Raw genomic sequence first — 16350 nt, 5'->3', positions numbered from 1 at the left:
TGAGTAAATACCTAAGAGTGGAGTGGTTAAATCATATGAATATTTAGTTTTTTAAGAAAATGCAAAACTGTTTTCCAAGAAATTTGATCATTTAAAATTTTTATCAACATATGGGAGAATTCTAGTTGTTCCAAATCCTTATCAGCACTTGGTATTGCCAGATTTTTTCATTTTAGCCATTCTAATAGGTGTATAGTGTTCTTTATTATGGTTTTAATTTATATTTTCCTAATGACTAAAAATGTTGTGCATCACTTCCTGTAACTATTTGTTATCCATCTATTTTAGCAAAATGTCTGATAAAATCTTCAGTCCATTTTTCTCTTGTGCTGTTTGTTTTCTTACTCTTGAATTTAGAGAGGATCTTTTCTCAAATACATGATTTGCAAATATTTTTTCAGTTGTGGCTTGTCTTTGTATTTTTTTAATAGTATCTTTCAAACAGCAGAAGTTTTACATTTTAGTGAAGTTCAGTTTATCAATGTTTCCTTTTATGTATATATCAGGCTTTTGGTGTTGTATCTATGAAAACATTATCTATCCCAAGCTCGTACAAATTTTCTTCTATGCCTTCTTTCAGAAGTTTTATAGTTAGATGTATGATCCATTTTGAGTTAATTTTTGCATATGGTGTGAGGTATGGATTAAAGAGTTATTTGCATATGGGCATTGAACTGTACCACTGCCATTTGTTAAAAAGTCTATGCTATCTATACTCAGTTGTGTCTGTACTTTTGTAAAAAAAAGTCAGTTTTTCATATATATGTGGTATATTTTTTGATTGTCTAGCCTGTTCTATTGATCTATTTGTGTATTTTTATGCCAATTCTGTATTGTCTTGATTATTGTAGCTTTGTAATAAATCTTTAAACTAGGTGTTATTCATCTACCAACTTTTTTCCAGTTATTTACGATATTCTAGGTCCTTTGTGTTTCCATATTAATTTTAGAATTAACTTGTTAATATCTATTAAATAAAGAAAAAAAAGCACCTGCTGGGATCTTGACTAAGATTATGTTGACTCTATAGAAAAATTTGAGGAGAATTCAAATGTTAAAAATATTGAATCTTCTAACCCATAAATATGGTTTATCTCTCTACTTATTTAGGTCTTGTTTACTCAGTTTTGAGCTGTTACAAATAAAGTTTCCAGGAATATTCATGAATAAGTCTTTTTATGAATTCAGTTGTAAATTCAAGTATTTTTATTAATTCAGATGAAAATTTATATGAGCTTGGGATAGACAATGTTTTCATAGATACAACATCAAAAGCTTGATATATATAAGGAAACATTGATAAACTGAGCTTCATTAAAATGTAAATCTTCTGCTCTTTGAAAGACACTGTTAAAAGAGTACAAAGACAAACCACAACTGAAAAATAGGTTCATAACTATTTTATGAATTCAGGTTTTATATTTTTCACTGTATATATCTTGCACATATTTTGTCAGATTCATTCCTAGATATTTTATATTTTGAATATCTATTGTTAATGATATTTTTAAGAATTCAAATTTCTAATTGTTTGTTGCTAATTAATTTTTGCTTATTGATCTCATATGCTACAACTTTGCTAAATCACTTCTTCATTTAGCATCTTTTCATTTTAAAAAAAGCTTTTAATTTTCCATTCAATTCTCTACATATGTTGTCATACTGTCTTAAATAAAGATGGTTTTACTTCTATTTAGTTTTGATGCCTTTTATTTATTTTTCTTGCCTTATTTCAATGTCTAGAGCCTCTAATACAGTGTTGAATAGAAAAAGTAAGTAAAGATATTCTAGTCTCATTTCTTATTGTAGGGTGAAAGCATTCAGTCTTCCACCATTAATTATTAATTATGATTTTTCCTATAAGGTTTTTTTTTTGGTAGATTCTTTTCATTAGGTTGAGAACATTTCCTTTTGTTTATAATTTTCTGAGAGCTATGATCAGGAATGGATGTTTTATTTTTTCAAATGTGTATTCTGCATCTTTTGAGATGATTATATAGTTTTTATTACTTAATTTATTAATATGATAAATTAATTTGATTTCCTAATGATAAACTAGCCTTCCATTTTTTTTTTCCAGTGTCTCACTTCTGGTACCCAGGCTGTAGTGCAGTGGTGCAATCACAGCTCACTGCAGCCTTGACTTCCAGGGCTCAGGTGATTCTCCTACCTCAGCCTCCTGAGTAGCTGAGACTACAGGCACATGCTGCCATGCCTAGCTAATTTTTTTGTATTTTTAGTAGGGATAGGGTTTTGCCATGTTGCCCAGGCTGGTCTCAAACTCCTGAGCTCAAGCAATCCATCTCCCTTGGCCTCCCAAAGTGTTGGAATTACAGGCATGAGCCACTGCACCCAGTCTACCTTGAATTCTTGAAATAAATTCCAGTTGTTCTTGATGCATTAGCCTTTTTATATATTATTAGATTTGATTTGCTAAAATTTTGCTTAGACTTTTTGCTCTATGTTCATGAGAGTTATTGACTTGTAGTTGTAGTTTTCTTGCAATGTATTTGTCCGATTTTGATGTCAAAGTAACACTGGCTTCAAATATTGCATTCAGAAGTACTCCCTTTTCCTTGATTTTCAGAAAGGATTTATATAAAATTGGTAATATTTCTTCCTTAACCTTCTGATTGAATTTAACGCATGAGGCTACCTGGGCCTGGAAATTCTTTGTGGGATGGTTCTTAACTATAAGTTAAATTTATTTAATAGATACAGGGTTATTTAGGTTATCTATTTCTTCATTAGTATACTAAGGTAGTTTGTCTCTTTCTAGGAACTCATCCATTTAATCAAAGTTGCCAAATGTGTAAGTACAAAATTGTTCAAAATATTTCCTTATTATTTTAAACATCTATAAACTCTGTAGTGACATCACCTTTTTTATTCCTGATATTGGAAATTTGTGTCTTCTCTCTTTGGGAGCTGGAGCCCTTATCTAGTACCACTCTAACACTTACTAGTTGTCTAACCAGTTTCTTCAGCTTTCATAGGTTTCTTCTACTTCTAATATTCAATAATTTTATTTGGTCTGCCTTGAGATTTATCTTTTTTCAGGCTGGTAAATATGGACTTTTTATTATGGAAAATTATTTAAACGTATACAGAATATAATAAGCCCCCATTCATAACCCAGCTTTGGGAACACCTTTTTCCAAAATACTTTATCTAGCTTTTTTGTTGAGTTTGAAGTAGGAGGTAAGGTTTACTGTTTTAACTCAGTCCATCATCATAGTAGAAAGTTCTTTGCTTTTAATACTTCATCTAGTCCCTTTCTAGACATTTCAGTTAGTCTTTTGATATACAAATATTTTAGACATACTTGTAGAATGCATTCATAGAAGAGAAATTGCCAGATCAAAAGGCCTATGTATTTATAATTTATACATTACCAAGTTGTTCATAGGAGGTTATACCAATCTATACACGTACCAACTCTAAAGATACATTCACTAGACTGTAGGTAGTAGTGAAAGAGTAACACCTAACAATTTATTATGTTAAAAACTCTTAGAGGTAATGCCAATTGCAGTATAAACACTAATGAAGCCTAGTTTAAGAAAGCAGGCATTTGAAGGTATATGTGTTATTAAAGTTTTACATCTGGTAAGCTAGTAACACTTTTCAACAAAAGATCTTAATAAAACTTATTGGGCCTTCCTTGAAGTCTCCCCATTTCCTTTTTAGTTGTTGATGTGCCTCGTGTCTCTCAGCCATTAATGCTAACTCCTTTGGAACACTCTGGTTTGCTGTTTCTAAAATATTAATCAATTTGGTGGCAACCCTCAAATCATTTCTAGTCACAGGTATAATTGACACTCCAGTCCTTCCGGCTCTTCCTGTGCACACTATTTAGTATACATATTCTTCAGTGTTCCATGGAAAATTGTAATTATATATATCTGTAATATCATGGACATCAAGACCTCAGGAGGCTATGTCAGTAGCAATTAATATTCACTTGACCTATTTTAAAATTCTCCAATGCTCTCTCCCGACCAATCTCTCTGTTCTCTATCACCATGCAGAGACTCTACTGATATATTTCCAAGTATTAGGTCACTTGATAAATGATCTACAACTGCCTTTTGGGAAATGAAGACAATCACTTTGTCTCTGGGTGAAATACTGTCTAGAAAACTTTAGATATAAATTCATTTTTCTTCCTCTGTGGTGATCATTATATTTGCTTCACTAAACTTATGGCAACCAGATCCAGTGTACCAGCGTAGACAAGCATGGGCTCTTTCAAATAAGATTGTACGAGTCAATGAACTGAATATGACCAAGTTGCCTGGTCATAATATTCTGCCTATCTGGGTGCACGTCTAACAAAATCTTCATTATCTTGAGTTCAAACCCCATGTCCAGCATCTTGTCTGCTTCATCTAAAATCAAGTAGGTTATACTTCGCAGGCTGACAAAGTTATTCATTTGCAGATCATTCAGTCTTTTGGGAGTTGCAATTATGATATCAATACCTTTCCTAAGATCTTCTATTTCTTTGTCTCCATCTCCACCACCATATACACAAATACTTCTAAACTTTTATTGCATCACTCAGCTTCCACTTAAAGAGTTAGCTCCTGAGTAGACGTAAGGACTAACATGCAGGTCTATTCCTTTTTCCTCTATGTGTTGGAAGTCCAGATGAATATATCCAGGCATTAAATAGCATAATGTCTTTCCTGTCCCAGTTTGGGCTACCCCTCTTAGATCTTTTCCTTGCAGAGTAATTGGCCATGTCTGTGACTGAATAGGTGTTGGTTTTTGAAAACCTGCCTTTTTGATGTTTTCCATGACTTCAGAATAACATTGAAAGGCATCATCAAATGTGCAGGTAGAATTGGGGATAGGATGTGTCTTATCATTTTTCAAGTCATCACACGCTATATTAAAATTTTCCTTCCTCCAGTTGTCTACTTGCACTTGGGATATTGAACTTGTTGTTGATTCTTTGTAAAAGGTTTTCTCAATTGGTGATAAATCAATTCTGCGTTCTGAATTGTAATTTGCTTTTTTAAAAAACACATTTATCTATTACTAGTTGTGCTTTTGTTTGCATTGCCTTGCTGCCAAAAATGTTGACTAATGAATCCAGATGTCCTTTTATTACTTGGATTTTGATGTTTGTTGTGCTTTGGCTATCCTTTATTTTTGACCCACCATGACTGATCACTGCACCAACTAAGTCGTTCTTCAATCTGAAACAAAGCAGTGGCTCCCAGTGACTAGCGGCTGCAGCCTCCAGGGATATAGAGGGGTCTCTTCGGTGCCACTTCTGCCACCCCTATATCCTTCACAACCTCTTTGATTGAGTTCCTCTGCCAACCTCCTCTCTGGTGCTCAGGATACTGTTGAGCTTCGCCAGGTAGCAACAACCCAGGTAATGGCATTGGCTTCTACTTTTTGGTTAGATGAGAGTAAGTGCATCTGACCAGCTCTGCACTACCTGACAGTGCTGTTGTAGGACTTGTGTCAAGATTTATCTATTTTACTAATCTTCTTGTAGAATCAGTTTTTGGCTTCATTGATTTTCTCTATTGATTTTCTGTTTTTTATTTCAACGATTTATATTTTGATCTTTATTATCCCCTTCTTCTTACTTTGGGCTTTATTTTTACTTTTTCTATATTATGGTTGACACAAACTCATTACTTTAATACCCTTTTATTTCTCAGATAGGCATTTAATATGATACATTTCCCCCCTAACTATTGCTTTAATGCCATGCCACAAATGATGTTATGTTGTTTCTTTTTTTGGTAGTTCAGAATACTTTCTAATTTCCATTTTGATTTCATCTGTGACTCCTGTGTTATTAGAACTGCATTATTTGCTTTCCAAATGTTTGGGTATTTCCTCATTTTTTTATTGAATGCCTGACGTTTAAACTTTTATGTTGTTGAATGCTGGATTTGGTTTTATTGCTTAGAGAATGCTGGCCCTTTTGTATAGTATCTGAAGTTACTTGGTGATCCTGTTGATCCTTGTTTGATTCTCTTGAGCCGTGTTTTTAAGCTCTTTGAGAATGACTCTAAAGAAGCCTTTACTGTAGGGCTACTTTAGGTCATTACTCAGGCATCACCCATCTGGACTCCCTCTGTTGAATAATCTATATATTCTGAAGATTTCAATACTCTGGCTCGAGAAAATTCCACAACTCCAAACAGTATGTGAACTCTGGGAAGTGTTCAGCTTACCTTTCCCTGGTACGTATTCTTTCCCCAACAGCTTCTCTTTGCCTGACCTCATGATGATTAATATTTGACCAAAGATTTGAGGGGAATCCTATGCAGATTTCTGGAAGTCTTTCTCTGCATAGTTACCTCTTCTCTTATACTCTGCTCTGCAAATTCTAGCTGTCTAGGTGTCCCTGAACTCTAACGTCTGTCTCTTCAACTCAGTGAGACCACTGAATTGTTTCAGTTTCTATTTCCTGTGCTGCAGTTTAGAAACTGCTTCAAGGCAGAAAAACAGGGTAATTGGAGCCTTTGCCTTGTTTGTTTCTCTTCTCTTGAGGATCACAGTCCTGTGCTTCTGGTTATTGTATGTCTGAAATAGTTGTTTTATATATTTTGTCAGGTTTTAAAACTGTTTTTAGCAGAAGGCTGATTTGAGCCTATGTTACTCCTTTGTGGTGGCAAACAGAAGTCTCATTATCTTTAGATTTGGGAATGCTATTAATTATAAAGTTAATCTCTAGTCATCTTCATGACATCTTAGTTTAGTTTAGTTTTAGTATTTATTACATTATGTACTTCAAAGCAGGCAGTGCATTGGAAAGGACCCCAGGCTTGGGAGCTGGAGCCTTGATTCTGGTACCACTGTGCACTTGCTGGTTGTCTAATCAGTTGCATAAACTCGTGGGGAGTCAGTTTTCACATCTGTAAATTAAGATGGTGGGACTCTTTAAGGTCTCTTCACTTTTGAAATTTAATAAGAGAACTCATATAATCCCATTTTTGTTCAAAGATTCCCAGAATACTTCTTGCATTTTTGAGTCTAGCATTCCCTTGATTAAAGAAAAGAAGGAACTGAAAGATATTTAAAGAAATGAAAATAGAATGATCAAGATCAAATAAGGAAAGTGTGAAATAGTTGGTGAAAATTAGGATATTTTGTGGTGCCAAATAAAGGTGAAAGCAGCATGATTAAAATCAATGAATTTGTGCAGGTATAGGCAGAGTGAACAGAGAATAGAAACAGACTTCCTTGCAGTTGCTGTTTATGCTAGGAAATCTGGCATGGTGATTAGGGTATGACATACAAGAGAGAAATTTGAGCAGTATTAGGAAAAGAATTTGTAAGTCGCAAAACAAGGTCGGAGACCTCAAGTGCCAGACACATGATGCTGATGTCACAGAGGAAAATGTCATTTCATTATCCTATAAAAGTGTCAAATCCACATATTTCATGTGGCTGAGCAGTTCTCTCTGGGAGATGGTTTTGCACAGCAAAGATTCAGATCCTGTGTCTTTGGAAAATAGGTATAGCTAGCAGATTGAAACAGCACAGCTTATAGAACAGTAAAAACACAACTTTGTTTTTCTGTTGTCCTTTTACAGTGGGAAATTTAGTCCATGGGGTAACTTTTCTGCTCTGCATGAGGACCCCAGCAGCCTGTAAGTTCCTGCTTATTCTTAGGTGACAGGTGATCTACAGTAGCTAAGTCACAAATAAGTTAGATGTGAAAATTAGAAAATCTAGTCCTGTGTAATATTCAAACCTTCAAACTTAATTTACTGTTAAAACTCCTTCTCTCCCAACTCCATTTTCTCCCGTTCTCCACTCCCTACTCTTGGGCTGGGATGGAAGTCTGCAGTAAGGTAGAGGGTGGTAGTCCTTCTTCTTTTCTTTACCTCACATTTCTACTGTTCTTTGCCTGTCTTGATAGCTGCTATTTTGATTCCATGGCGGTCCATGGGGCTGGGGTGACAGGGAGAGGGGATGCATAGGACTTCTTACTTGAGCTGGCACTGTTGTCATTTTTTCTCATTCTGGTCTTACAGATGCATTTTCCCCTTGAGATGTCATTTTCCTGGATTATTCATTATTTTCCCTCTTTTTTTCTACAATTTCCTTGACTCAGCAACTTCTCCTATTTCTTTGTTCTGATAATCAGCATGACTTCTTCCTTAGCCCGTAGACACCAAGCAGCATATCTCAAAGCTCCTCCAGACTCCTCCAGGTGGCTCTATTGTACTAACCCAAGACAATCCCCATACTGGCTCACTTTGTGTGGTAGGGGACACAGCTCTTGGAAGGAACACTCATACATCCCTGGCCTGAGACTGGCATGAGTCCCAGGGCAGCAGCACTCCAAAGAAGTCAGCCATTCTCATGCCTTTTAGATCCCCACCTGGTAGGAGTTAGACCTTGGCCATACTGTCAACTTCATCTTTCTCAAAAGTAAGTTGGGCTTCTAAGCCTCTCAGCCTGAGGAAACGCTTTCACTGCTCTCTGAGGGATTCTCTCCTCCAAGCCCATAGTTAGAAGGTTGCCCCTCCTCCCAACTCCCTGAGAGCATGGAAAGCTTGGCAAAATAATGCTTACCCCTCCCATCCGTCAAGAGATATCTTCTCTGATCTCTTTTGTCTCTATTCTCTGATCCTTATTCTGTGGCCCTCATGTAGCTGAGAAGCCCAACAGGCAAACCCAGGTTCTCAAGGCCATTTATTTTGAAAATTTTCATAACATGTTTTGGCACCTTTCTGTGGAATTTTACATCTATTATGTTTTGTTGCCTGGTGAAAACTTCAGTTTTCAGATTCTATTACACAAGTAATAAATGAACATGATTCATAAGCCAACCCTTGAACCACATGGATGTGGTTCACTGGATGTTACACAGTCCAGTAAGTGTAACATCTGGCTCTACTAAACATTTTGATTTCTGAGTGCGTTATTGTGTAAAAAACACTGTGTGGGAGGACAACTTTCCTAAGAGTTTTATTTAATACTTGTCCAACTATACTATTCAGCACCTGTTAACTAGAGCTGTAGGCATACAAAGTTCGTAAAATAATTTGGAATGAAATAGCTTACTGAGTGGATGTAGTAGATTTTTTTAATGTGGTAGTAGATTTATTCTCCAAAGGTGTCATGTGGTTCTTGACTACAAAGAAACCAGTGAGTCCGTGATCCACTTCCAGCATGAGAAAACAGTGAGTCCATGATTCTCTTTCTAGACAAGAGGGCAGTAAATTTGCTCTGCAATACTGACCCACAAGGAGACAAATTCTCCCAAATTAACTCCCTCACCAGCTGACAATTCTAAACACAGACTTAATGGACACCATAATAGCATGTTTCAGTGAGATCTGAAGGGAGGAGAGGCTGGTGAATAGTTCTATTTTCTGAGGTCAGAGTATCTTTAGAGGGTTGCTTGAGTCCAAAGCACAGAGAAAAGGGAAGGAAACACCACTGTGAGGTTCCCAGAGGTGGCATAATTAGATCATATGTGCTGCTGGTTAGACCTGACTTCTGCAGTTAAGGTTGAGAGCCAGAGACTGTGTGTTGTAGGGATTTTCCCCTAACTTTTTGTTTGTTTGCATAAAACTAGGGAGGGAAATAGTTGAATTAAATTTGAGAGACTTTATTTTACTTATTTGGAGACCTGAATCATGGAATTGGAAGATGCTTGCTTGATGTTTGATTTGCTAAAGTGGTGACTCTTTAAGCTGGCATCTCCACCTGCTTTTATGCTCCAGGTTCACTTTTGGAATCTGTAAAATAAAGTTTCCCACTTCCTTAAAGAGTCTAATTTTCTCTCCGCTCCCCACCTTGCAGCCTCTTTGAGATTCGTAAGCTTTGTGAGGTCATGGCAGCTGAGAATGTATGATCAAGCTTTACTTCCTATAGTTTCTGTTACAAAGACAATAGGCATTTGTTGGCTTTTAAAAAATACGTAAGCATGTATTTTTTAATATGCCACCAGTTGTACAAAATATCCTATAATTTCAGAGGGCTCAAAGACCTCCTGAAGGCCATGCATGAACCTGGAAGGGGGTTGTTTCTCCCAACTTTAGATGACTCATGGGCTCTTTTTCCATCTTGCTGGATATCTTAATCGCTCTTAGAATCACAGTTTTAGGGTTCTGAGTGGCCTTAGAGATCATCTACATTTTATAGAAAATTTAAGTGGTATGTTAAGCAACTTTCCCAAAGTTACACAACAGCCTTTACAGATTCCAAGCAAGAACTCCGGTGGCTGAATTTCCTGTTCATGCCTGTTCTTTCCACTATATGGTCAATGGCTTGAATTTTCTCTACTTTGTCCCATCCCCTTAAAGACAGTAACTAAAACCATAAAACAAATGCCAGTATAACAAACTCTGCCAAAGTACTTTATATTCTTTTGCATATACTGATATCATGCTGCTTTTGTTTTATATTAGTTCTTGGCTAAACAGATACTTACACAATTGCTGTGAACCCAGATTTTTGTCAACTTATACAGAAGAAAAAGATACATAACCTCTCGTTTCTAGCAGTTTCAAATTTACTGGGGAGACAAATATGACTCGTGTTTAACCTGTGGTCAGCTGTAGCCCCTAGAACATTTTTTTTCAATTTTTAATTTTTGTAGGTATAATAGTAGTTATATATATGTGTGGGGGTACATGAGATACTTCGATGTAGGCATGGAATGCATAATAATCACATCATGGAGAATGGGGTATCCATCCCCTCAAGCATTTATCCTTTATGTGACAAACTAATTATACTCTAGTTAATTTTAAAAGTACAATTAAATTATTTTGACTATAGTCACCGTGTTGTGCTATTAAATACTAGTTATTATTCATTCTTTCTGTTTTTCTTTTGGTACCCATTAACCATTCTCACCTTCCCTAACCCTGGGACATTTAAAGATGCATCTGAAACTAGTGATTTCCGAACCTCTATTCCATCCTGTAACTTATCCCTCTTTGAATTATCCTATAGTTCATCTGTATCAAGAATGATTTGTGAGATTGGAAGGGATATAGGAGAATTCAAAGGGGATTTATTGGTAAATTTAATTACCAATAATTTAAAAGCTCAAACAGCAGTACAAGGTAAATAGGGTCATTATTTTCTAGGTGGAGAAACTGGGACTTAACAAGATTATGTGACTGTCCAGGATTTCTCAGTTGGTAGTAGATGGAGTGGAGTAGGGTCTTGCAGTAAAAGTAGCTGATGTCAGAGCCCACAGGGCTCCGTCCAGTCTATGCAAGTAAGCATATAATAATGTGGGCAAGAGCAAATAAGCCAAACAGGCCTTACTATAAATTACTGTTTTTGTCAATACAATGATGTTATGACACCTCAAAATAGCTGACTGAGAGGTGTTTGCATGTGCCAACTGCCCTGCGTGTCCTTCCTAAAGCTGTGTGAATTTTTATGCAATCAGCGGCCTTATGATGGTGAAGGAGGGATCACAAGGGTAAGTAATGGATGGCATACACTCTTGAGATATCTTCGTTGAATTCACCTTTTATTTATTCAAGAATTGGGCCTGATGCAAAAACAAATGTATCAGAGACTTTAAGTCTCAGGACCTTAGTTGAAAAAGGAATTTAGCATCAATAGTTGTCATCTAAAGACAGGTTCCCAGGTAAGCAAGTCTTCGCAAATGGGATAATGAGACTGCAGGGTTTGTGTGTGTGTGTGTGTGTGTTTTGAGAAGGAAGTTGTTTGCTGGGACCTATGCTGTCATCAGACTCAGTCAGTAGTGGCAGAGGGTATACCTGACATCTTCTTGTCTGCTCAGGGTATTCTTGTCCCTAAGCTTTTCCCTGTGAGTCACCAGTGTGTGGTGGGATTATGTCACTCTTTGTATTTTGTGTGGTGGGATAATGTCACTCTTTGTATTTTGCCATGGAGATAGAGGAACAATCAGTAGGGATTTGATACATTTACCCATATATAATTGAAAGTTGTTTTGTTCAATCAGCCTGTACCCATATTGTTTACTCCCAAGGGTGTCCATAATGAAACTTTTGTAAGTTTTAGCTAGAAAGAAGAGGAGGCATGTGAGAAAAAGAAAAAAATGTAGACATTCTTCCACTGACTTTTACTTTAGTGGAAGATGAAAGCAATGGACCATTCTCAAAGAAGTACTCCTAGCTTTATAAAGACCTGGTTCTCAAAAGACTGGTGTTGCATATTTGCTATATTTGTTTCTATTCTGTTTGTAAAAGGTTTTAAAGGTTTATGATGTAATAAAGCAAATACTATTTTGTGGTTGAAAAGTAAAGAGTGTGCTTGTATTTAGGTCTTAGGAGAATTCTAAGGTGCCATGATAATTGGAGTGTGTTGGTGTGATGGGGTGGGCAGTGAGGAAGATGAGAGGAAATTTCCTCTAACACACCAGTCTAACTTACAAACCATCATCTCAACATTTTTTTTGTTCCACTGGGTTGAGATAAAAATAAATTAAAATTTCCCCAAAATGTATTTCAGGGCCCTGTTAGCATCCCAGCTGGAACCAACATTTGCCAGGTATGTTTTCCCTTGTTTTGATGAGCCAGCTCTGAAGGCAACTTTTAATATTACAATTATTCATCATCCAAGTTATGTGGCCCTTTCCAACATGCCAAAGCTAGGTAAGTAATGCTTTCTGTCTATATCTAGCTGTCTATCTATATAAATTTTGTAATCACATTTACACCAGTAGCTTTTCCAGGCAGTGTATTATGGTATGTTACAATTACAGTGTACTATAATTAGGTAGAGCAGTCACCTGGGGTATGTGTCAGCATCCACATCTTGGAGATGGTAAATCCTGATTCTTTTCGTATTAGAAGCTGTGGGTTTTATACTATTCTTACATATAGGCAGTCTGCCTGCCACTTAGTTTGGGCTTCAACTGTTGATCATTAGTGATAACAAGCTGGTGGGCTTAGACTGAATCTGGTGCACAGCTGTGTTTCATTTGGCTCATGTGCCTTTTTTCTTTTTGTTAAATCAGTTTCCAACTTTAAAGTATCCAGAGATTTTACATAAAAATTTAAATGTGAAAACTTAGAAGTTCTAACAACACTGGACCTACAGCTCTTACATGGCAGTGATCAGTTACATTTGAGAAGAGGCTTTAAGTCTCAGGACCTTAGTTGAAAGGGAATTTAGCATCCACAATGGTCATCTAAAGGCAGGTTCCCAGGTCAACAAGTCTTGCTGTCTCCAGCAGGAGGTTGGCTGCCTCCTGCAGCCTCTTCTCAGATGATCCTCACCACTCTCTATTAGCGTACACCAACCCATTTCACGTCAAGTGCCTGGCCCTTGTAGGCATTTGAGTTTGTGATTTCAGCTTTAAAGGCCCCAGATTGCTTCCACTAAAGTCTTAGTTGAAACCTGAGAGTAGTAGAATTGCACCTTGTTGACCTACCATGGGGCCTGGGCAGCTGTAGATTAAGTGTTGTGAGAAATGGGCTGGACTAGAAAACAATAGAATTAGGTGGGAGAGAAAGGAGGCAGATTGGGGACTAAGCTTATAGTGCTCGTGGATTTGGCCCTCAATCAAGCCCATATTATTCAAAATGCTGATTCAGGCCCAAGATACTGTTTTGAGATTTTCCTAATGTAGTTTTGGATAGCTTAGGAGTAGGTGGAGAAATCTGAACTGCTAGACTATAAGGAATAGCTGGAAAGGAGTAGCTGGGTGACAATTGACTTGACAAATTATTTCAAAGACATGTTATTGCTTAGATTTGCTGTGATTTGAACTAAAATAAATTTCTCTAGGTCAGTCTGTAAAAGAAGATGTGAATGGAAGCAAATGGACTGTTACTACCTTTTCCACTACGCCCCACATGCCAACTTACTTAGTTGCATTTGTTATATGTGACTATGACCATGTCAACAGAACAGAAAGGGGCAAGGAGGTGAGTGAGGAAGATTCTGTAGGTAAGGAAGAGTGTACTGGCTGCAGATTATTCATCTATTCTTTTCTGCATCCAGTGGTTATGCCTGCATATCCCAAATCGATTCCTAGTTCTCTCTCCCAAGCCCTGTAAAAGTTCTTAGTGTGGCTTTGCAGAATGGGACATAACATTTCCTATTGCCGTTCTTTGGATAGGTTTTCATGGAAAGACTCCATATTAAACCCACTCCTCAAGGCAAGGTCTGTGCCCCCTCTTCCCAGTGTGTTTCTGCTTTTGCAGAAGACAGGAGAGAATGGGGAGCACTGCTGCACTGGTACCTTGATGTTTGGGTTTAGTGTGTGATGTGTACTTATCCCAGGGTTAATGGAGTCTTGAAGCTTGGGTGATATTCAAAACAGTTAGCAACCAGCGTTGCTGGGCATCAACCAGTCAAAACAGATACCAGCCAGGAACAACTGCTATGGCTGAAATGGTGCATGCAGGTTAAAATATTATCCCTGTTGTTCTGTGAAAGGGCCATATAACAAAGGACCCCCAAATGCAGAAGGAGCTGAGAGACTGAGGAAGGAGGCAGACAAATCTAGTTTGTTGGTTTGGGATGTTTTATTAGGGGAACTTAAAGACAGAAGCATGGTCTTGGCTGGCTGCAAGACAAGTAGACCTTTGCTCTGCAATTCCCCAGACCCAGGGCTTATATCTTCGGGGAAAAGCATACATGCTCTGGAAGAAATGTGTAGTTGGCCACATCACAGCCTATGATTTCCAGAACAACAAGGGTGGTTTTGAAGGAAACTTACTATGAATAGGTGTTTCTACATAATGAGTTAACACGTTAACTAGACATTTAGAGGCATTCTTAGACTCAAGTTTAGTCAGAAGTTACATAGTGGATTAGCATTTAAAATAAAGTCGCGCTTGTCCCCATACCTATCCAGAAGCTGAACTGCCGTATTCTTCAGTTCTGGAGCATGCAATGCTGTTTCTGAGTTGTGTAAAGTTGGCACTCTGTCCTGAAATCGCTAGTTTTCACCCAATTACCCCCTTTTTAATAATCTTTTAGGAAAATATAGAGGTTATACTGGCAGTGCTTTATATACTGGTTCACTCCCTATCACAGTGGGCCTTAGGCCTAGTTCTTTCTAGACACATAGACTTCATCGAGCTGAGAAAAATCAGGCCCTGTAGCTCGCTAACATACTCTCCTGGGCCCGAGATCTTCCAGGCTTGCACCGTTGACGTGGAGAAAAGGAAGCTGTGGGTGAGACAAGCCCCTCATCAGGGGAGAATCACTCAAAGCTACTCCTCCTTTACAACTCCTAACCTGGTGATGAATTAATAATATTGTGTTGGCTGAGCGATTCTCAAAGCTCCTCCTAACTTAATGAATTAATAATACTGTGTTAGACGCAAATGACAGCTTGTTATCTTCGTAAGCTGTTGGCTCCAGTTGGATTTTCCTATTGAATAATTACTGGTAGATCCTTGTCATCTACAGATATAACACTGGCCAAGTTAAACGTGCATGGCTGATATTGTTAAATCTGCTCAGGCATGATTTGGAAGCATGTGCTTTGAGTTAGGCAAGGAGGAATGGGCCCCATGGCTCCCATAGGTAATGACAGACCAAAGGTGATTCCTCGGCTTCCATTATCTCAAGTGCCTTGTTGTGGTAAGTGCTACCGCACAGTCAACAATTCTTGTAGAGGGATGATATCTATTTATTGGTGAAAGATCACCCTGGAAAGGATGCCAGCTGCCATAGAAGCAACAAGGAAATGCAGCATGCCTGAGACACTCATGTTCTTAGCCAGCACACTGAAGTTTGGCATGAGTCTATCAGTGGAATGTGAACATTTGGCTACAGCTCAGCTTTACAAAGTTAATGAGTCCATTACACACTCTGCAGAGGAACAAAAAAAACCACTTGGAATAGAGTCCAACCCGTTTACAAATTTCTCATTAAGTAACAGATAAAGATTTCGTGAAATGGAAAGTGTGGTTAATGTGTGGCATGAGAATAAACATAAGAAACATGTAAGTAGTTCAGAATTTACATAATTCTTAAAAATACTTTTAAGCAGAAATAAAAGCACAGTAAGACAAATATGTTCTTGGAGGGCACAAATCTGTAAATACTGTGATTCTTTCATTTCCTTAGCATTTTCTCTAACGTTTTACAGAGCGTTCTTCCTTAAATTAACTGCATTCACAACAGGACGAATATTTTAATTATCTCACTTGGTAACTTTCATTCCAAGATCTTTAAGTTTTATACATGTTCTTTAACATTAATGCTAGCAATTCTATTAAAAATTGCTTACCTGGCCAGGCGCGGTGGCTCAAGCCTGTAATCCCAGCACTTTGGGAGGCCGAGACGGGCAGATCACAAGGTCAGGAGATCGAGACCATCCTGGCTAACACGGTGAAACCCTGTCTCTACTAAAAATACAAAAAAGTAGCCGGGCGAGGTGGCGGG

At 37.5% G+C, this 16350-nt stretch overlaps 1 protein-coding gene and 1 pseudogene across 1 annotated transcript in view; one reads left to right on the top strand and one right to left on the bottom strand.

The window, feature by feature from the left end:
* Window positions 1-16350, top strand: part of LVRN (laeverin) — a 72338-nt gene that overhangs the window by 13854 nt on the left and 42134 nt on the right. The window contains 2 exon segments of the mRNA XM_017888988.1: window positions 12454-12596; window positions 13735-13874. Of these exon segments, the coding sequence (XP_017744477.1) occupies window positions 12454-12596; window positions 13735-13874 (283 nt within the window).
* Window positions 3641-5436, bottom strand: LOC108540004 (probable ATP-dependent RNA helicase DDX43 pseudogene; annotated as a pseudogene).

Source organism: Rhinopithecus bieti, unplaced genomic scaffold (assembly GCF_001698545.2).
Source record: "Rhinopithecus bieti isolate Rb0 unplaced genomic scaffold, ASM169854v2 scaffold_18504, whole genome shotgun sequence".
NCBI classification, from domain to species: Eukaryota; Metazoa; Chordata; class Mammalia; order Primates; family Cercopithecidae; genus Rhinopithecus; species Rhinopithecus bieti.
Note: the sequence above shows the minus strand (reverse complement) of the source record. Positions and strands in the feature narration are given on the sequence as shown.